Source organism: Vanacampus margaritifer, chromosome 6, assembly GCF_051991255.1.
Source record: "Vanacampus margaritifer isolate UIUO_Vmar chromosome 6, RoL_Vmar_1.0, whole genome shotgun sequence".
Taxonomy (NCBI): Eukaryota; Metazoa; Chordata; class Actinopteri; order Syngnathiformes; family Syngnathidae; genus Vanacampus; species Vanacampus margaritifer.
The window spans coordinates 7,257,158-7,279,762 of record NC_135437.1 but is presented as its reverse complement, the minus strand read 5'-3'; the positions used below and the strand labels follow the sequence as shown (position 1 = coordinate 7,279,762).

Genomic DNA, 22,605 nt, shown 5'->3' with positions numbered 1-22,605 from the left:
AGACAGAGAATGTCAGCAACAAGGTCTTTCCCTCTGGGTTTCCTTCCAGAATGCAGCCACTGCCGTTACTAACATGTACAAAGGTGAGTCATGATATCGGAAAAAATCATTTGCAGTTGTTTGTTTATTTCTATTGTTCAAAGTGGCGGTTTTCACAAATAACTAGAGGGGTGAGTACATGAATTATGCTTAAGTTTAACGTTGTGTGGCCAAGGTTAGCATGCTTGTTTTGTCTCAGTGCATTGTTTGTAATTGTGTTTATTTCTACTGTGCAAGGTGGCAGTTATTGAGAGATTGATTATATATCATAGCATGTAACTTGAGTTATTCAAGATGGGACGTTTCTTCTTCCTTGAGTTGAGAGAAAAATTTTGAATCGCAAGCACTTTGTTCTTTCCGAACTTTACAAGCCAACTGTAAGTTTTCTGTAAAACTAAACTGAATAAAGATATGCATTTAACTAAGCACCACAGAACTGTCTGAGGAAAGTTTGGTAGCTTAATGCTAAACGCTGCACACGGGCATAGAAAACTAACATTTCTGTTGGGGTGTTAAAATCGTGTAAGGAGTGGATTTTTGAACTCAAATGGTGCTGCTAGCGCATATAACAAGACTTCCAAGCATATATTCTTTATCCTCTGCAAAAACAACAAATATAATCACAGCTTACTGGGTAGTTATGACCGTCTTCTTTGCGCTGCTGCCATATAGCTTTGTAGTGCAAATTCAATTCTTTACATTGTGTTGAATTGGGTCATTACGGGCGGCGGTGCTGAGCATGAGTAAGCGTTGTTGTTTTTGTCGTGGTCTAGAGAGCATGGAGGCCCGCCAGCGCAGCTACGACCTGGGGATCCAGATCGGCTACCAGCGCCGGAACAAGGAGATGATGGCCTGGGTGAAGAAGCGGCGGAGAACCATCCGGCGGGAGGATCTCATCAGCTTCCTGTGCGGCAAGAACCCCCCTCCCAGGGCGTCCTGGGCCCCGCCCCGGGGAGCTGTGGTAGCCGCCAGCCGGCCGCCGCCGCCCGAGAAGGGCAGCTCCATGGAGACGGACCTGCAGCCCTTCAGAGAGGCCATAGCCCTGCACGGTGAGTACGGATACCGTTTACAGTTGGGGTGTAACGATAACGGCAATATCGTGATATCGCAATGTTAAAACTGCCACAAAATATCGTCGTCATCATGTCACGATATTAAAAGCTGCACATGGAAAAAAAAAATCTGATTGATTTCTATTTGTGCAGTTCTAGCACCCTCTGGTGGCTAGTTTTTTAGTGCAGTTAAATTTTCGCAAGGCATGTTTTGGCCCTTCTATGTTTAAAATCCATGCTAATGGTCAGATGAAGGGGAACGTAATATGATTGTGAATCGAGTCAATATGTGGAAGAACTCAATATGTATATATACTGAGGCACATACTTGCTCATGCACGCACATATTCAGATACAGATTTCAGCATATTGACAGTAATTGCTCACTTATTTCTGTATACAGTCATTCATGAAAGAAGACTGACTATCTTCTGTTTAATCAAACTAAGACATTTGCAAACATCTGTTTTTACTTTGAAAAACAATAACCAAATCGGTAACATCAATCCCCCTTTTTTTAATCACTATACAGATAGGAAGTACCAAATAAACACCAATCGCTGGTTAATAAACGGTAAAAATGGGGGGGGGGGAAATGCTTTTGTAATACACTTTAATGCAGAAAGAATAATTGGTTGAGTAATCGATTAAAAAAATATTTGATAGTGACGTCACTAGTTGACATAGGTGGAAAAACTAGTTTCATTCTAGAAGGCAAGAGTGTGGGAGTCAGTCTTGAGTCTGCGGCGATCTCAACAACTTATTATTCGTAAATGCCTTAACAAGCATTGTACTTTCAACCACTGTTTTATTCTTACCTAGCGTATTTAGGAAAAAATATTTTTAAATATACAATTTATTAAATCGACATATACTGTACTTGTACTTTTAAAAGCATATTTTCCTCAAGACCATTCCACTGTGACTGTCATGATTTGGGTCAGCTGGTGGGCTCCACCCACCATACACACCTGCTGCCCATCATGCCATCAGACCTCAATATAAGCCTGATGGACACAGCAAGGAGTGTCGGGTGATTACCTCGAGACGCTACTCTCCTGACCCGACTGGTTTCGCTCCCACAAGAATTTTCTCCTGCTTCTCATGACTTGCCTTTTTGCCGCCATCGAGCGTGATTTTGGTTTTGTTTGTTGTCCGCCTGTGAGCGTGATTTTGTGTTTGTTTTCGTCCGCCTGTGTGCGTGATTTCGAGTGTGTTTACTTTTGACCGCCTGTGTGCGTGATTTTGAGTGTGTTTACTTTTGTCCGCCTGTGTGCGCGATTTTGTGTTTGCGATTATCGCCACATTAAATCAAAGTTGTCCGCATCCCTGCCGTGGCTCGCCTTCCTCACTGCATCTGGGTCCTCCCTTCTCAAGCCGTGACAGTGACTGCATTGATTGAGTTGAGTTAATCGTTAAAATTAAAAATTACAATTTGGTGTCAAACAATACAAATGCACCAAAACTACTACATACTTAAACCTGCTATGTTAAAATGGGTGGAAAAGCTAACCCAGTGCTGGGTTATGCACAGCACATTGGGTTGAGGATTTGACCCAAACCATTGGGTCGAGATTTTAATCCCAACAGGTCAAAACTACCCAAACTGATGAGTTAAAGCTGCTAAGGATGGGTTGCCGGGTTATCAGTTATCAAGTGTGGTTAACAACAGCCTCATAAGCCGCCGCGTTTCCACCGCAGGAACATCACAGAAGCCGTCGCAAGGCGTTGACGTGTGGATGGAAACGTGGCAAAATGGGTCGAACTCGGCAGTGGAGACGAAAACCGCCACAAGCGGGCCGGCTTGCCAACGTACTCGCTATCTCTCCAAACCATCTTCATCTCTGCCACCTCTAGCTCCGCCTCCCGCCTTTCCTCAGCCCAAACAACATCGCTGGTCTCGCCAGTTTTATAAACCTTTCCAATGGGATATAGATTTGTGAAAGCAATATGAAATGGATCAAATTTTGGCACGAAGGTTTTGGCGTGACGCCGGCGGAAAATCAAACGTGAATCTTGCCCAGCTTTCAATTTAGAACACTGAATTTGTCATCAGAGCGTCCCTTCAGACGACACGGTTCGGTTGACAACGTGACTAAGCAATTTTATGATTTGTTCAGACTGACACATTTTGACATGTTCAGTGAAACAAATGTTTACTTTTGAGCCGCGTGCTCTGGATTTTGAGAAACAAAATAACTTTTGCAGGGGATCTTTTGCGATTTGTACAAATTGCCCTGAGAAATGCACATGTAATGTTTTGCTCATTTCAATTCTGACCTGAGAAATGAAGACCTTTCCAGCATGCATTATTGTGATCTATTTTTTAATCTTGCACCTGACGAGTACCCCGTGTTTAAACTAAACTAATTGTAAAACCACAATGAAATGCAAGTATGTTTTACCCCACCATTTTTGTCCTTTAACTACTTCTACATTTCTCAACTGATTCAAACCATTCCAACTTCAACATGTTCCAAAAATTCACGCTTTGTGGGCTATTACTTTTCTCATTCCTAACTTTCACCGGTTTCCCACAATTCAACCTTTTTCATGGCAAAAATCCAAATTCAATCGAAGACGTTCAACAATTCAGTTGAAATTAAAAATGTTTAGCCCATTCAAGTCACCTTGACATCAGTGGTCAACACTCCCCCAATTAGCACATGCCATTTTTTTTGTGCCAAAATGTTGTACAATTTTTTTTAAAGATGTATTGGTTTGGATTAGAGCTCGAATCGTTCCAATTCAAGTCATTCAATTCGATATAATTTTATCTATTTCCATATCGTTTAAATCATTCAATTCCCTGATTTTCACTCACATATTGCACATTTTCACCAATAACATTTCACCTCATTCAATATCATTCCACATCATTCAATGCATGCATTTGGCCACTACCCTTCTAGTTAATTCTATATCGTTCAATTGCATTTAATATCAATCCAAATATTTCAACATCATTCAACTTAACTTCATATCTTCAACAACTTTTTGTTCAATATGATTTCACGTTTCTATATTTTTCCATTCAGCATTTCAGCATTCACATTTCCAATGAAAATAAAGACACACTTCGGCAAACGGAAGCTCGTTATTGGCAAAACACGCAAATATCGCCCTAATGTAACAACACAACATCTGCTTTTTAAAACATTTGTATTTGCTGGCTCATTCTCCTTAATGTCTCTCTCAGATGACATTGTTGTACTAATGATTTCCAGGATGCTAAATATACACATTTAAAGCAAGATCGACCTTTAGCCTTGAGTCAAAGACAGATACGAGCAACTCTCCCATCCTGAGCTGGATACAAAATCACAACCTGTGTGGAACAAATGACGGCTGCCAGCAATGCTGGGAACTCGACAAGGACAAATAATTACTTGCTAATACTTTTTTTTGCTGTCTGTACTTTACTTAAAAGAACTTGGAGGGAGAAAAGTGTCATACAAATGAAAGTCCAGTTATCATTTTCTTCGCTTTATTTTTCCTGACCGTTTACATTCACTCCCTAAATTTTAAAACATTGGTGCATGCATAACTCAACAAAAATATAAACGCAACACTTTTGTTTTTGCTCCCATTTTTTATGAGATGATTCAAAGATCTAAAACTTCTTCCACTTACACAACAGCACCATTTCTCTAAAATGTTCTTCACAAAACAGTCTAAATCTGTGACAGTGAGCACGTCTCCTTTGCCGAGATAATCCTTCCCACCTCACAGGTTCGCCATATCAAGATGCTGATTGGACACCATGATTAGTGCACAGGTGTGCCTTATAGTGTTAATTTCGTCAACGAAAACCAAACAAAAATAATTTCATCAACACACATTTTTCACCGGACTTCGACAGGACGAGACTAAAACCCTCATTATTAAGCAATAACTGCGACTAATGCATTTTCATCGACTCATGAAGATGAGACGAAAATCAAGGGACATTTTAGTTCATGAACAAAAACGAGACGGAAATTATATGATTTTGTAAAATCTTGTCTGTGCTAATCTGTCACTGTGACATTGTCATGTGACACACAGTGACACGCCCCCTTTTCAAATCTGTAGCTAGCGAGTGCAACATGCGCAAGCAAACACATGGGACAGACAGGAGGTGGATTCACGGTGAACGGTTAAAAAAAAAATAGTTATAACGTAATATTAAACCAACGGCTATAACATTCCAACAATGATATTAATCCGACCGCTAACTAATGCTGGCTAATTTATTAGCTCGAAGCATGGAGCCATAGTAGCCACTTGTTGATATACTGTCATTGTGTGTCATCTTGTTTTTCATCAAAAAGATAAGAGAAAATTTTACATGAAATAGTTTTAGATCCGAAATGTTCAACATAATCTGCTGACAAAAGAAAATTCAGCGGTAAAATGATTGTCCTGAATAAAACTAGACTAAAATATTGACAGTTTTTGGTCAAATGTTGTTTACTTGGTCTAAAATAAAGACTACCATGCTAGATTTATAGTCAACTAAAATTGGACTAAATAAAAGCGGGATGTGGTTGACAACTATAATCAAAACTAACAAGCGTGATTGAAAGACAACATTTTAAAATGGTGGATCAAATTAATGCTAGTGCTTACACTAGACTCCGAAAACTCGTGATATTGTGTATGTGGAAGAAGTTTGAGATCTTTGAGTTCATTTCATAAAAATGAGAGCACAAACAAAAGTGTTTCGTTTATATTTTTGTTGAGTACATTGGCATTTATCACACTCTTTTTTTTCTCTTTTCACACTCTTTTTGTCATGTGTGCATGTCACGCCTCTCTCGCTTGTTCTGTGTTGATGTCACGGCCTTGAACAGCCGAAACGAAAGCTAAGCAAGCATATAAAAAGGGCCCCTCAGCTCACATTGACTCACCGCAGCCATCCAGACCGACTCGCGCTCTCGCACAGCCGAGACCTTCCTCCACAGACACAACTGAATCCAGACATGATGAAGATGGCGATGATGATGATGGTGGTGATGATGACCGTGGTCATCATGGACGTGTCCAGCCGTCCCATGGGTACGCACTCACACTCAATCTGCTACCTGCCTTTTGGCCCATCTATCTCGGGTGCTGACTCCTGTCTTTTTTTTCTTTGCAGATACTTACTGGGATACTAACCCGGATCGTCCCTTTGAGGGTGCCCTTACCGAGTCGGAAGGGAACACCGCTGCCCCCAACTTGGAACCGGAGGGGCGCCAAGTCGGGTTCTTCAATTCCTGGTCCAGGGCGAGGGATAACATCAAGAACTGATTCCTGAATGTCAAGATCGAGTAAACCGGGCACGCCAATGGGTTTCTGAGGCCGATTGGATCAAGGTGTAACCAAACAGCTCCTGATTGGCTGTCTTCTGTTAATTTTTGCAATCACCACATAGTAGTAAATAAAGGCATGGCAAAAGAGATGGTTGTATCTTTTCACTGGTATTTATCACAAAAAAACATGTCTTACAAAGAGTGTTTGAAATGTGGTATTTATAATGTCACTTTAAATGCCAATCTGTTTAAAGGGATACTTGAGTCATTTGGCTATTTTTAGAAGTAAGAAGTTAATATTTTGTCTACCTCTTACTGCTGAAAATGTCTAAATGGCTCAAGTAACCCTCTGAGAGGACTTATGTATCAAATTAAAAGGATAAAACATTTAATAATAATAATCAAGCTCTTAGACAAAATTCACAGCAGCAAAATATATTGTTTGTGCACGCACATGCCACATGAACACTCGTGTTTTGCATACACAAACACACTCACGGTACTCAACAAACGCGTGTTGTGACAAATGTAAAGGATAAAAAAAAACGCATTGAAATCTTATAATTATTTTTTGTATACTGATTAACCACAAACATGCAATAAGACTGGCCTCGTTTATTGAAGGATTTGCCTGTGAAATGTTTGTTTTAAATTGCTTTTGCTATTTGTAAATAAAAATGTTCACACACAAAAAAAACACACTGGCGTGTCACTGACAAGTGATGTCATCGGACGGCGCCTAGGTGCAAGTTCCCGCCAGTGGCCACTACTTGCACAGTTGCGACTAGGAGAAGGATGTTGTTACTTATGGCCATATTGCCATATGCAAGTTACAAGTTAACAAGTACGCTTACATTGCAAAGCAATATCTTCTCTGCCAGTAATCCCTGACACCAAATAAAATAACAACTCCCTAAAAGTAAAACAGGGATGAAACAGTAGTATTAGTCAAATCTGTTCCACAAGGCCATTCTGTCTCTATCGTTATCATCCTATCACCTTTTTATCTCCACCAATGAGGTAATGTGATCACAAGGGATTCTTGGTTTTTCTGTTGGTTAGCAAGATAACCCATAAAGTAATGTACAGATTTAGATTAAGTTTTCAGGTAATGTCCATAGGTGGACTATGAAAAAGTGATCATAATTTGGGGATGATCTGGCTCACCGTCTATATCCAGGAATTAATTTATTTTGAAGTTTATGCTGTGCTTTTCCAATTAATCATTTTATATAAAATATTAATATCATGATAATGAAGTATGATTTTCCTGTGACGAAGCAGCCATTCTTGTTTTTATATTTGTTTTACAGGTGGGGTTTTGTGACACATGCTGGTATTGATGGTAATTCCAGGCTTATAACATACATCCACAGCTTTGACAGTGTTGAAATATTTTGTCCAAGCCACTTGCCTGCATGGGCTGCCCTCCAGAATAAGGTCAGACCATGGTGGGGAAAACACAATGGTTGCTCTTTTAATGAACCTTCAACAAGAAGGACAAGCAAGGCACATTACAGGCCAATCTGTGCACAACCAATGTATCGAGCGCCTGTGAAAAGATGTTTTCCATCAGGTTGTGCACTACTTTTACATGCTTTTCTGTTCGTTTGAAAATGAACAAATATTGAACCCCGAAGACGGCATTCACAAAATGGCACTACAAATAGTGTACAAGCCAGAAATTAAAAAAAAGACTGGATTTACTCAAATGTGGTTGGAACAACCATAGGATGAGAACAGCAAACAACCATACTCCAACACAAATTTGGATGGAGGGAATGTTAGCCAACAGTGAGGAGGAATCAACAGCTCTCAACAATGTCTTTGGAGATGACCCTTATAGTCAAGAAAATCTGGAAGCCGCCTTGGCAAGACACGGCATACAGCTCACCCAGTTACAAGCAAACGATGAAGACCTTGAACGAGCAGTGGCTGTGTAACAGCCACTTAACAACCTGGATGTTCAAAATTAAATAAACAGGATAACATATTTGAGAGACTTGGTGAGCACTACAGAGTTACAAAACATTCTAGACAGAACATCAATGTAGCCCACTGCCTGACTGACAATGATTAGACCTTTCCAAATCCGAAAGAGTCTCCTATTGCCTGGGAAAGCATCTGATGCAGTTCGTCCTCCTGAGTAACACCTCTTGGCAGGTACAAGCACATCATGCAGGTTGATGCATAGGGCAAATGGCGCATGCCCTCATGCCATTCATAGAAGTCGATGCAGACTTTGGTCTGAAAGCCAAGTGCAGGAACTTCATCTGTATGTGAACATACATGAAAATAAAGTTATATTTGACTAAATTACATTTTGTAAGCACTTGTTTTGGTATGTGCATTGTCTTCAAATGGCAAAACATCTCACAACAACAATTTGTGGTATATCAAAGTATATTTTAAGCGTGACATTTTGTTTGTGTAGGGCATTATATTGTATATTTGGTGCTACAAATGCTTAGATACCTTCAATCATATTCAAAATCATTTCCCAGCTGTAGATGGTGTCCTACTCTGCCTGCCGATGGTTGGTTCCTCTGCTACTGTAATTATAAGTGAGGAGGGCTTTGAAGGCTGCCTTTGACAAAGGTTCATGCATGTTGGTGAACAAAGGCAAGAAGGCAATCCAGTTTTGCTTGACAATGTCCCACAACTTTCCGAATGCGTTCATTCCCTCTGTGAACTGGTGTATCATACTGGCAGTTCTAGAAGACAACAGAAAGAAACCATGCATTTGGAACATTAAAAAAAAGAATGAATAACTGGGCCAAAATTCATATGACTGTATTGTTTGTAAGTAATAACTTTATTTTTACGTCATAACTATCTGTTTATAATGGCTTGGCATTTTAGCATTCATGACCAGGACAGAAAGAAAACAAAGTCCCTATACTTGAACCTTTAAAAGATTTAATTTCATCTCTCTCTAGTTTTGTAAATGACAAACAAATGTCCAACTGTTGCTCTTCTGGGAGATTGTGTCTGTCTCTGTAATTTGTAACAGTAACATTATAATTTTTTTATTGGTAATTTGCGACATGCGGTTGTATTATTGTTGATACTGTACTGCCAAACCATCAAACTGTCCCCAAAAAAGTACATTTATATTAGTTATTGATTCAAAAAAAAATGCAGTCCAATATTTTATTTATGTTTTAAATTTCAAAATATAAGCTACTAAAGGCAGGGTCAGTTTAATATAGACACATCATTTTGTAAGTAGTAGTATATGTCATGTTTACTTTCAGTCTTGTTTACTCCCTGTCATGTTTTCCCCTTGTCTTGTCATTTCCTGTTTTATTGTGAAAAGTCTGACTCCTCTCGTTTCTGGTCACTTGCCCTTCCTCGTGTGGTGTCTGTGTCAAACTTGATTGTGTCCACCTTTCCCCATTACCCTCATGTGTCATCCAATCAGTGCCCTCAGCCAGGTGTGTCTTGTCATGTCATTAGTGTTGGTGTATTTAGTCGGTTGTCTCCCCCCTGTCTGTGTCGGTTCATTTTTGCTGTTGCCACGTTCGTAAGTCTTTCGCCACGTCACGCTGACCTCTTTGCCTTATCCGGATCCATGTCATGTTGTTAGTCTCGCCTTAGTTGTTTTTTCATGTTTTGCTTCAGGTTTTGTTAGTTCAGGTTATTTTGTATTTTGAAGTTAGTTTTTTTTTTGATTAGATATTAAAACGTCTTTTTGGACTGCACCTCTGCCTCCTTGCCCTGCCTTCCCGCATCTGGGTCCTAAAGCCCCCATCTTACTGACAGTATACTGTAAATTTATGTTTTGGAGTGGCACTGTTTCATTGTGTTTAAAGATGTGAATCTTGTTTACTTTGCGTATGTTTTTACCTGAGAAAGATGTAGTGCTTTACCACATATGCATAAATTGTTGGTATGTCTTCAACATGAGCATTGGATATTCCTGGGATGCCACACTCAGAAATCCAGTCCCCTAAGTCATGGCGGAGTGTTGTCATGTCCTCTGTTGTCTTGCACTGTTGAATCTTAGAGAGAAACATGAGTGGGAACAATGCTGCTCAGTCTCAGATTGACCTTTGTTTTTTTTCCACCCATAGAATTAAATGCAACAACTGGTGGCAGATTTTTTTTAAATTACAAATCTCAATACATGTTTACATGATAACCGTTAAGTACCCTCATGACTTTGCTTTGCACATCTGGGTCAGGCAACACATTCCAGTCAAACTGCTCCAGTGCTGGCTCCTGGCCGCACATCAACTGAAAGAGGCAAGGATCCAGGGCCTTGATGCATGGACCACCATGAGCAACTGACCAAGCAATAAGTTTGCCACCTCTGAAATATTTTTGCTGGTCAAGAGCTTTTTGGTCATAACGAAGACCTGACCGGCCTTTCCCTCAAAAATCCGAGAGAGGTCTGTACCTCTATCATCAGGAGTCTAGGAAAACAAAAAAAAGACATTAATTAAACTTCCAAACTGCTTATGCTCACTAGGGTTGCAGGCTTGCTGGAAGCCATCCCAGCTGTCTTTGGCCGGAATCAGGGTATCAACCCTGAACTGGTCACCGGCCAATCGCAGGATACACATAGACAAACAACCATTCAGAGTCACAATTACACCTACAGAAATTTGGAGTGTTCAATTGGCCTACCATGCATGTTTTTGGAATGTGAGAGGAAACCCACACAGGAACCGAGAGAACATGCAAAGTTGCAAACTCCACACAGGCCGGATCCACAATCAAACCATGAACCACAGAACTATGAGATAGACATGCTAACCAGTGCACAAGGACCAACAATTTGTATTACTGTGCTGTTCACCAGAATAAATGTTTACAAAATATGTATAAAATGGTATTAGCATTCAGACCTGAAAAATTCACGCTGCGGTCCCCCCATATCATCTGCATCTTCTCCTACAAACTCGATGTGTGGTGGATGGCTCCAACAAAAACTCACTCTAGAGAGTGCTTTAATGGCACTCTCTAGAAGCTTACTCCTTCTGATACAAATGGTGGATGCCATAGTGCCAGAAATGTGATCCTCGTGATAAGTCCTCAAGATAGTGACAAGATCCACTTCTTCCTAATATATATGAAAAGAACAGTACATTAGAAATGAATGGCAGAAACACTGGTAGAAAGTGGCAAAATCATTCATTCATAAAAAATTTAAATGCAGTCAAAAACAACTACAGAAATTTATTTTTAAGTTATAACTTACTAGAGGACTGTCATTTTCAAAAGGATCTGCAATGATGTCATCATCTCCCCCATCTTCTTCAGTATCATCAATAAAAAAGTCATTGGCAGGAGTCCTACAAAATATGATTACACAAGTCATAATTACACACAGGAATCCCGGAGACCTAAACCGTTTGTATTATAGAAGTACTACATTGTGATTTAGCTAGATGTACGGAGATTTCATTTATGCATGTGTATCTCATTTATTGTGATTCATTCAGTCATTTTTTTTCACAGAAATTTTGACTACTCCTTTGTTTTCTGTATTTGTCATATAGTTTCATAACTATCGTAAAGGAAAAACTTTGTGTTGTCCGGCATAATCGATGAGAGGGATGTTTAGCCCTCTGTCAATATACAGTATACAGCACAAGTGTTGAGGACAGAATTGACATTGAATAGAATACAATGCAACACGTGGCTCCTGTTTCTAAACCTACAAAATACCTGTTCATAGGTTGCACATGTTGCTCTGTAGAAGAGCTTGAAAAATAGAAATGGTGCATGTGATAATGGCATAAAATGATAAAGCCTATAGTCATATTTCTAGAACATGCTCAATATGACTGATTATTTATCATCACATCTGGGGTCCCAGCATTGAGCCACTGTGCAGGATCCAAACTTGACTTACATTCAGCTCTCTTCTATTGAGGTGTACACAGAAAGGGTGACTTCCAAATAGGGATGCACAATAATGCTATTTTCAAACAATACCGATAAACCAATAATTTAGAAAGTGTCGATGTCGATAACCAATAAGTTGATAATTGTTTCCAAAATTAACTTGTGTGTGTTTACTTTTGAGTCCTACTATAATTCTAACATACTACAAATACAATGAAACATTGTGTAAAGCACCATGAAGCTGAATTTTCTTGATATCTCTGCTTCAGACAACCAGTAATCCATTTTGAGTTTGCCAAAACAAAACAGTCATGTTTAAAAAATGCAACAAAAAACTATAAGAGTAACATTTTGGGGAGATACAGTAAAGAAAGCCCACAATGGCGACTGCCATGTCGCCATAATGCATCGTCTGTGAACATGAGGTTGTGCGCATTATGACGTGACAAATATGTGACACTGCCATAGAAGAGGGGAGTGGTTGGGCACAAGCACAACAGATGGAGCAACGTGACATGATATTAATATTGGTGGATTTCTTTATTATCTGGTTTATATATATATATATATATATATATATATATATATGATGTCAAATTGATTGATAATTGCTGATAACTATCAGCGGATTTCTTCATTATCTGGTTTATCTGTTTGACGTCAAATTGGTCAATAATTATCGGACACCGACATTATCGCGCATCCCTACTTCCAAACCTAAATCATTAACATTTAGACCACCATTTTCTTCAGTCTGAATTATTAAGTACACACAAAATACAGTATTGTTCACAAATACTTACGAGTACTGCGTTGAAGTCCGTCCTTGGTGCACTTCCTTCATTGTCCATGGATGTAGGCAAAGACTGGGAACTTGCACTACACTATAAAAAAAATACAAATAATAAAAAATAAATGGAATTTTCCAGCACCAAAAAAATAGTCAAATAACAGAAATGTATTATTTCTCATAAAACATGCCATTTAAGAAACAATACTTGGAATTTCTTTCTATTACATCCTGGAGATAACATCCTCCTGTACAAATCCATTGAAATCTGCTGTCGAGATTCCTCATTGACTGCTGCAACAGCTCAGCTGGGATTCCATCATTGTTTGATTGTAAATGGCATGTTTTAAGGTTTCAATTACTATGAACAAAATATGTTTCTTCCATCACACTTGGTTTTATTGGATTGTTAAAAAAAAGTTCCCTTTTTTTTGGTCACCCTAACAGTATAGGCTATGACAAAAATAATGTGATTCAGCTTCCAAAACATGTAAAAAAAAACTGTTGAAAAACTAGATATTGGGTTTAAAATTGCAACAATTTACATTATGGTACTGTAATTCATTTACCATACATAGCATTTTTCCACCTTATGATGCCCTCAAACAGCTTTACATTTTGACTACTCATTCACCTTCTGATGATGCAGGATCAGGAGTTCAGTATATTGCTCAAGGATACTTCCTTATGGTCACAAAGGGGATCAAACCCACAATTTAATGGATACTAGCCAACAACTTTACCACTGAACCATGTCGCTGCAGTTTTTAGCAATTTTAGATCACATGAAATGTATACTTAGTTGGTAGCGCTGATGCCCCATGGCATCCCTAAATCAATTGCAATTATTTGCTTTGCATATTATTTATCCTCTCATATTTTCCCCTTTCCCTATGCATCTTTAGATGTCCTTTCAAAATAAATGTTAATACAATGTCAATGAATGCTACCATCTAGTCAACTAATTAAGAATTTATTGTACAATTATATATTTTTAGTATTCATTTCTCAGAAATTGTAAATGTCTCTCATTTTTAAAGGGTTTTAATGTTGCATAAATTTGAGAGGTTATTGCCTTAAATAACAGACAAATATTTGAGGAATTACGATTTATTTGTGAACCTATTTTAATAATAAATATATGCATTACTAATAAGTTTTTCTGTAAAACAACAGAAATATTAAGTTGTGAAATATTGTGTCAGAGTTACAGAGATTTTATGTTATTTTTACATTCAGGTAAGAACAGTCTATTTTTGAAAATTAAATCTTTTTTTTTTATAGGAAAACCTGTAAATTCAAACTAAATAAATATCGAAATTCAGTTTCTTTAGATTAAAAAAAAATATATTGCAATGTAGAATTGATGTTAGATGTGAAAAATGGCGAGTGTATTAGTGCTCCAGGAAGTAGAGAACATGACCTGAGGGACTGCAGCTGAGGCTAGAGATCTGAGAGCTGATGATGAAAGCGATTGAGATTGATTATTGTGTGAGACTTCCGGTTCCGGTCTGCAGGCTGTTGTGGTAGCAGTTGTAGAAGCAATTGTCTCTGGTGTCCTTTCAGATTCAGTGATCTAAGTTGACAACACAAACTGTTTTAATAGTAAGTCAACACAAACTGTCTTATTAGTAAGTCACTACGCTAATATAAAAAAAGGAATGTTTGATCAATACAAAGACAAACACTAACCTCTATTGGCAGTGAAATATTTGTCTGGGGAAGAATATATATTCTGCTTCTGCCAACTGCTTTTCTGAGGTCCTTCAAAGTATTGGCCTGAATTTTACTCAGAAGCCTCGATTTGTCAGCTCTTGCCAGGTGAAAGCCAACTACGTTTAGGCTAACAGAGGGGAAGCTTTGGCAAATGTAGTTATTAAACTCTGGAAGAGTCCATGATAACTGCACAAAACATCGAGAGGAGGTTGCCCCTAGTAGCTCATGACTTGGGGTCCCTGGAAAATAATAATAATAATAACAATAAAAAAATCTAACAATATTATATCAGTACTGGTTCAACAAGTTTATATATATGTTTTAATCTGGCTAGGTATTTAATTGTGCTATTTTTTTTATATATAGTTTGATTTGTTATACTGCGTGTATACAAAAGTTTGTTATGTCTGTGTTTGTGCAAGAGATAACTCATGACAAAAACGTCACTGGCATAAAGCTGCCAGAATGTAAATATTTTTTGAAAAAAGCACTTAGTATTTTTTATATTTAACGCTACAATACTGCACAACCAACGAAGCAATATTACACATTGATTTTCTGCATACACAAAAAATAAAACACAAATACAATCTCACTGTGCAAATCAATAGTCTGTACATAACCCAAAGCAATTCTGGTTAGTTGACAGCATTGTGAAGCCGATGGAACCGCAAGATGATCAGCATTTGGCAACAGAAAGAGCCTTACTCTCCAGATTCCATTTGTTCCTTGTGTTTCTGTATTAACAAGAATGTGTTAATGAGATGCAATTGTCAGTAGCACATTCGGCAAAATGGGGTATCGTAATCTCATCATAAAACTACAGTATACAAGTACAGTAGATTATGGGACGTGGGGTAAAAAATAAATACATTTAAATTCCGTGACGACCATCTGGGGTGGGCGATGAACATTCTTAAATGTGCTCAAGAACCTTCAAAAGAACACTTTTTTTTCACACGCACATATGTTGCAAATTAATCAAGTACTGGTCCACTAAAGAATCAGTTCCATGGCTCAAGCCTGCCCCTAAATGTTGGCATTTTGCCTCAAAAATTTAAGATACTGTATAAAAAAAAGTATTTAATTTTTTTAAAGCAAACGTTTTCAGGAAGGAGACAATCTTGCCTTCGATTGACGAATTCCGTGATTTTGCACATATCCAAAATAAAAACTTGTTTCCCCATTTATTTCATTTCATTTGTTCATTTATTTAAGGCCGCAATCAACATCAACACTATATCAATTTTTCCAGACAATACTCAACTAAACCTAGCCTGAAAAGGAGTTGGAGGAAGAAAAACCTATTAAGTCCCACTCCCAATCTCATCAATATCAAGCTTTGAAAACAAATTTAGCTATTTTCCTGCAAATAATAAAAAATAAAATCCCTTCATAAGCAAGTGGAGTAAGCACATTCACTGACACTAGATTTCAAGAATATTAAATTTGGGATTGTAAAACAAGACAGAAAAAGGCAAATGAAGCTTTGCTAATAATGGCAAAACAGTTTATTGATAGATGTAGATTTACTAAATGCAGACCTTTGTTTTTGATTTATTGTAAGAAAATGGAATTGAAATAGAATTGAAAATTTGAAAGTCGTGAGTGTGAGCACGTCGTTGAGATGAAGGCATGCGAAGAGCAGTACTTTATTCAGGATCATAATCAGGTACACTTTTTCATCTCACCACAATGAACCAAAGGTTCTCCCGAATTGTCAGCACTCGTCCACGCAATACAAATAGAGCACAAAAATAGAGATCATTTAAAATCAGTCATTGTAATTACCTTTCATGCATATTAAACATGGAAAATGTATTATAAAAAAATATATAGGGCACAGAGTAGAGCTGTCAGAATTAATCAATTAATCGACAACTACTGTAATAATCGACTAATTGTTTGGAGCCATTTTTTTCTTCAACCCCACCTTTTTTTTCTTTTTAAATCACTATAAGAATATGAAGTATGAAATAAACACCAATAATAAACAATAATCAGGGGGAAAATCCTTTTGTAATACAGTGTTATGCAAAATTCCAATGAATCTGATTAATCGATTCTAAAACTATTTGATAGTGACAGCACAGCACAGCGCTAATGAACGGACATTTACAAGTAAACATGTCAGATTACAGCCGTCAGATAGTTTTCATCTGCAGCCCCTTGTCAGGTTGATGTAACATTTTAAATATGAATTTAAATGACAAAATAGGGTAAGTCAAGAGTAAGACACACACCACACAACACATGTACACGGATCATTGGAAATTTCTGCACCATTTTAAATGTAAATTCATAAATGAGATCATATCTAGCTTCATTCATCGCTGCTATTCTCACCAGCACACGTGTGCCTCTTAGCTTCAGCCTTACTTGGGAATCTTTGACAACAAAGTGAGCAGGTAAAAGGCTTCTCTCCAGTGTGGGTTCTCATGTGCATTGCTAAGCATCCCTTCCGAGCAAAATTTTTACCACAAACTGAGCAGGGAAAAGGCTTCTCTCCAGTGTGGATTCTTGTGTGTCTTTTTAAGTTTTCTTTCTTAGCAAAATTTTGACCACAAACTGAGCAGGCAAAAGGCTTCTCTCCAGTGTGGGTTCTTGTGTGCATTTTTAAGCTCCCCTTGTCAGCAAAATTTTGACCACAAACTGAGCAGGCAAAAGGCTTCTCTCCAGTGTGGGTTCTTGTGTGTATTTTTAAGTTTCGCTTGTCAGCAAAATTTTGACCACAAACTGAGCAGGGAAAAGCCTTCTCTCCAGTGTGGGTTCTTGTGTGTATTTTTAAGCGTCCCTTGCGAGCAAAAGTTTGACTACAAACTGAGCAAGCAAAAGGCTTCTCGCCAGTGTGGGTTCTTGTGTGTCTTTTTAAGCTTCCCTTGCGAGCAAAAGTTTGACCACAAACTGAGCAAGCAAAAGGCTTCTCGCCAGTGTGGGTTCTTGTGTGTCTTTTTATGCTTCCCTTGTGAGCAAAAGTTTGACCACAAACTGAGCAGGCAAAAGGCTTCTCGCAAGTGTGGGTTCTTGTGTGTATTTTTAAGTTTCCCTTGTGAGCAAAAATTTGACCACAAACTGAGCAGGCAAAAGGCTTCTCGCAAGTGTGGGTTCTTGTGTGTATTTTTAAGTTTCCCTTGTGAGCAAAAATTTGACCACAAACTGAGCAGGCAAAATACTTCTCTCCAGTGTGGGTTCTTATGTGTATTTTTAACTTTCCCTTCTGAGCAAAAATTTGACCACAAACTGGGCAGGCAAAAGGCTTCTCGCCAACGTGGCCAATCAAATGGGTTCTCAAATGACACTTGTAGCCAAAAGTTTTCCCACACTGAGAACATTTCCAACGTTTGCTGTCAGTGTGACATGTCACATCACCGTCAAACTGTTCATAGTCACTAGTGTGAGGAGAGTGTGACGCGTCTTCACCATCTGACGTTGGAGGTAACCGATTGTCTGCTTGGTCCTCATCATCTTCTGTTGTTATTTGTTGTCTTGAGCTGCTGCTTGGAAGCTCCGCCCCTTTGTTCTCTGCATATTGACATTCATCTTCAGTCTTCAAATGGACAGCAGTCACGGGCAACTCTGTGAAATGCTCCTCCTCTTTAATGTATGGCGGCAGCCACTCCTCTTTTTTTATGTTGGGAGGCTGTGGCTGCTCCTCTTCTTTAACTTGAAGAGGCTGTGGCTGCTCCTCTTCTTTAACTTGAAGAGGCTGCAAATCCTCCTCCTCCTCTTTCACACAAGGGAACTCTGGCTCCCTCCGCTCAGGACAAAGATATTTTTCACTGATGTCTGCGGGACACAAGATACACATGGTTTCGTAAAGTCCATTTATTGGGATGTTATGTATTTTATATTTAAGATTATCACATGGGCCAAATCCGTGAAAGAATAACAAATCCGGCGAATGTTACGTATCGTCTCAGTCTTCATTTTGTTCCAGAAATCACTTATCATAACTTTGTAACCCTGATTGTTCCGGATATAATAAAAAAAAAATGATATACAAACATTGAATATTAGGGATGAAAACACCAACCACTGTGTGGACGGACTCCAGTAGTCCCGGGAGAGGAGCTACAATACATAATTTACATTTTAAAAAATCTAATAAACAAAATAGCTTTAGTAGCTACTCAAACGGCTTGTATTGACGTGTAATAATCATTTTAAGCAATTACATCATTACAAGAGCTCAAGCCGTTAAAATTACGGCTCTGGGTGATCTAATTAGTCGTTTTAAAATTCGGATGACATAGTATTAAAGCAAGAAGCGACTCCTGTTCTTTTTCAGTGGATTAAAGATTTAGGCTTAAGAGTTTTACATCACATCAACTGTGCGCTCCGCTAAAGTCTCCCCGCACCGGAAGGTTGGGTGCACTCGTACGTCGAATGCGGAACTGATTTGTGCATATAGTCCATGGCGACTGAGGAAAAACTGTAATTGTACGTAACAACGTGCCCGGATGAAGATTCCTTTCAAAAATAAATACGGACATATTGTTGAAAAGTATGAATTAAACAAGTGACAAACCCGCTCTGTTCAACACAACTCGAGGCTGCTTGCAAACAGCGTCCAGTAGTTGACGTTGTCGCTCATTCTCCTCTTGTGCTCCACAAAGCTCCTCTTCGTACTTGACTTTCGTTCTTGCGCACATTTTCACACCAAATCACGACACTTTACGCACACATTTGACGGCCGTATCCTTTTTGGCGGCTAGCAAGCTAAGCTAAGCTAGGCTAACATAAACAGGGCCGAGAGATTTCGACGAGCACTGTCTGATACGATTTAATCAGACACGAAATGTAGCAATTAAGTTTGACTTCAATAAAGAAGTGACGGAGGCACAGTGTCGATGTTTAAGTCCGTTCAGTACGAAATTCGTACTTCTCGGGTCGAATCCCTGAAGCGTGTACCGACTAATGTAGATGAGTGGTTCATGAACGGCGCAGTCGATGCGCGTGTTGATGACGTACTTGGTGACGTTTGAAAACCCGCGAAGCGGATGTACCACGTGACTGATTCAGGAAATGATTCGGCTTAGCTGAGAAGGTTGACTTGGCTGAGCTGTTGGTCGATATGGTAATTGAGGATTCCCAGCCGTTTTCCTTGGTGGACGGCAGTGGATTCAAAAAGCTTATGAAAGCTTTAGCTCCTTCCTACGTTGTACCTACACGGCAGGTATGTATGTCACAACATGAAGCACTATATTATCGGATGAACCATTTCAATACTTTTCAATTCAATAAATTATACCTTTTTTTTAGACTTTGAAAACCATGGTGGAAAAAAGGTACAAGGAAACCAAGGATAAAACAAAAGCCATTGTGGCAAAAGCATCTGCATGTAGTTTGACATCAGATATGTGGACTTCCATCAATACTGATGCCTATCTAGCTGTCACATGTCATTTCTTTGATGAAACCACGTCTCTCCAATCAGTTGTACTGGGGGTGCAACATTTCCCTGAGACACACACTGCAGCAAACATGGCTTCTATGAAAACTTCGCTAATGTCTGAGTGGGGTATCAGTGAAAAAGTGACATGTCTAGTGACTGATGGTGCAGCAAATATGGGAGATTGTGCCAGAGAGCTTCATATGCATCACACTATTTGTGTGGCACATACTCTAAATCTTTTGATAAAAAAAGCTCTTGACCAATGTCCTGAATTATTCCACATCCGGACAAACTGTCGAAAGATAGTTGGTTATTTTAAGAGCAGCACTACAGCAAAGGTAAGCTCCTTACTTGTCATATGTAACATATTTTATTTTTTTCTATATATTTATTTGACACTTGATTTTGTTGTAGGAGAGACTAACTCAGATGCAAGTTCAAATGGGCTTTCCGGTGCTTAAACTTATTCAGGAGGTTGTGTTAGAGGAGTAAAATTAAATTGTCCTCTTTGCGTGTTCCAAAAATGAAGATAGATTTAATGCAAGAAAAAACACCTTTGCAAAGATGATTTAATAAAAAAAATCAGAGAATCTCTGGACATCATAACAGCCTCTATCATCACTTAAACAGGTGGGATTCAGAGCGTCAGAATGTGTCTCTTCCGGGTGTCGAACGGCTTTTATAGTTGAAGGACCTCCTCTCTTTTATTTGTAGACAAAACATATCTCTGGGTACTTTTCCATGAGCAGATGGCGAGACAAGGTCAGATGTGGGTGTATGTTCAGGACTGAATGTGTTATATAGTTGAAGGATTTTCCCCATAGCAAAATCTCACAAACAAGTTGCAAATAAAGAGTGTGTGTGTGTGTTATTTCAAAGCAGATTCTGTTCTCAAGATGTGCGTGTGCAAATAAAGCAAGGAATTTTGGACCAATCAATGTGTACCCGCCTAAGGTCAGACCATACCGAGATCAACGCCATCTGCTCTGCTAAGGACACAAAACATTTCGACAAGGTTAATATAAAGAATTGGAATGTTAATAATGTGTAACAATGGTTAATAAAATAAAATGAAGAATTAAAAAATGTTATAATATCTATCAGTTGATACAAGGTGGAACAGCACTTATCTCATGCTTCAGCGTATGTACACTTTGAGAGAGCCTTTCGGAGCAGCTTTGGCTGGTCTACGTACTGATCTGACAGCCTTGTCTGCTGAACAATACAGAATTATTGCTGACTGTTTAAAAGTATTAGAGCCATTTCACTATGCTACAATTGAGCTGTCTGAGGAGAAGAAGGTTTCCGGGTCAAAGGTAATTCCGCTCTTGTCCATCTTGCATCACTCTCTGGAAGAAGAGGAGATTCGACTGCTTCAAACTCCAGAGAGCACATCCATGGTTGAGTTTCTGCAAAGACAACTAAGAGAGAAGCTGAACAACCTCCAGTCTATGAGCATTATGTTTCTGGCTACTCTGCTTGACCCAAGATTTAAAAAAAAACTAGGCTTCTTTAGTCCCAATAAAGAAGCAGAGGCAGAAAAAAGGCTCACGATGGAATGCGCAGCTATTATGAGGCGCAGTGTCCTCATCTACTTCATCATCATCATCAGAACCTTCCCAGTCTGTTGGAGGTATTTAATATTTCCTAGTTGTGCTAATATTGAATAATAATTACTAATATCTGTTTATCTTTTCTAGGAAGCAAACTGTGGCATCATTTTGATACCTCAATTCATCAAGCAAGAACCACAAATGTCACGGCAAATGCAACAGTTGAGGTGCAAAAGTATCTTGGAGCACCAAACATCCCCAGAGTTGAAAGTCCCCTTCTGCTTCATCAGTACCATGTGAAAGAGTTTTTTCAAAAGCAGGTGAAATTCTCTGCAAAAAAAGAAACCGCCTGAGTCCAAAAACTTTGGAAAAACTATTGTTTTTGAATAAAAATGAATAAGCACTTTATTTTACCTCCTTATTTCACATTTTCACTTGTTGCATAAGCACAAAGTAACACAGAACAATTCATGTTAAAACACTCTTCAAATATATATTTTTTTGTATTCAGAGCATGATTTACACCCCACCATTTTATTATATGCAACAAGCATGTTATACATTTTTCTGTCCACATGATGGCGTAGTCGAGGAAATTAATCATCTTGAAGCCCCGACGTGTGTGTGAAGTATTGCCTGCAGGGCTTGGCTGCTTTATGGGGCTTCATTTTGCCATCACTAAATTTTCCAGGTCATGTGATTTACTCAAAATCTGTGTGGAATGATGCAACAAGGGCACACTAGAATCTTTTTAGCTCAACTCCGAAATGTGTTGCGAATATCCGTCCCAAAACAAACCACCTCGGTTGATAACTTGGTTCCTTCTTAATGGAGAAAATACGTTTGGCTAGGTAGCAAAGGTAGCCCACAGTTTGCCAGTCCTGGTGCACGTGTTCACCTGAGTAGTAAGTACAGGAAGCAGCCCATG

General features: G+C 38.8%; 2 protein-coding genes across 2 annotated transcripts; one reads left to right on the top strand and one right to left on the bottom strand.

Annotated features, from left to right (window-relative positions):
• On the top strand, positions 1-6,514 carry LOC144054161 (HUWE1-associated protein modifying stress responses-like). Its single transcript, XM_077569302.1, has 4 exons — positions 1-83; positions 813-1,088; positions 5,927-6,131; positions 6,214-6,514. Exons 1-4 carry the CDS (start codon positions 74-76, stop codon positions 6,230-6,232), a joined length of 510 nt encoding a protein of 169 aa, XP_077425428.1. The 5' UTR covers positions 1-73; the 3' UTR covers positions 6,233-6,514.
• A 9,699-nt stretch (positions 6,515-16,213) lies between these two features.
• LOC144054157 (uncharacterized) lies at positions 16,214-19,674 on the bottom strand. Its single transcript, XM_077569297.1, has 2 exons — positions 19,258-19,674; positions 16,214-18,515 (listed from the first exon to the last, which is right to left on the bottom strand). Exons 1-2 carry the CDS (start codon positions 19,379-19,381, stop codon positions 17,053-17,055), a joined length of 1,587 nt encoding a protein of 528 aa, XP_077425423.1. The 5' UTR covers positions 19,382-19,674; the 3' UTR covers positions 16,214-17,052.
• Between the last annotated feature and the right edge of the window lie 2,931 nt (positions 19,675-22,605).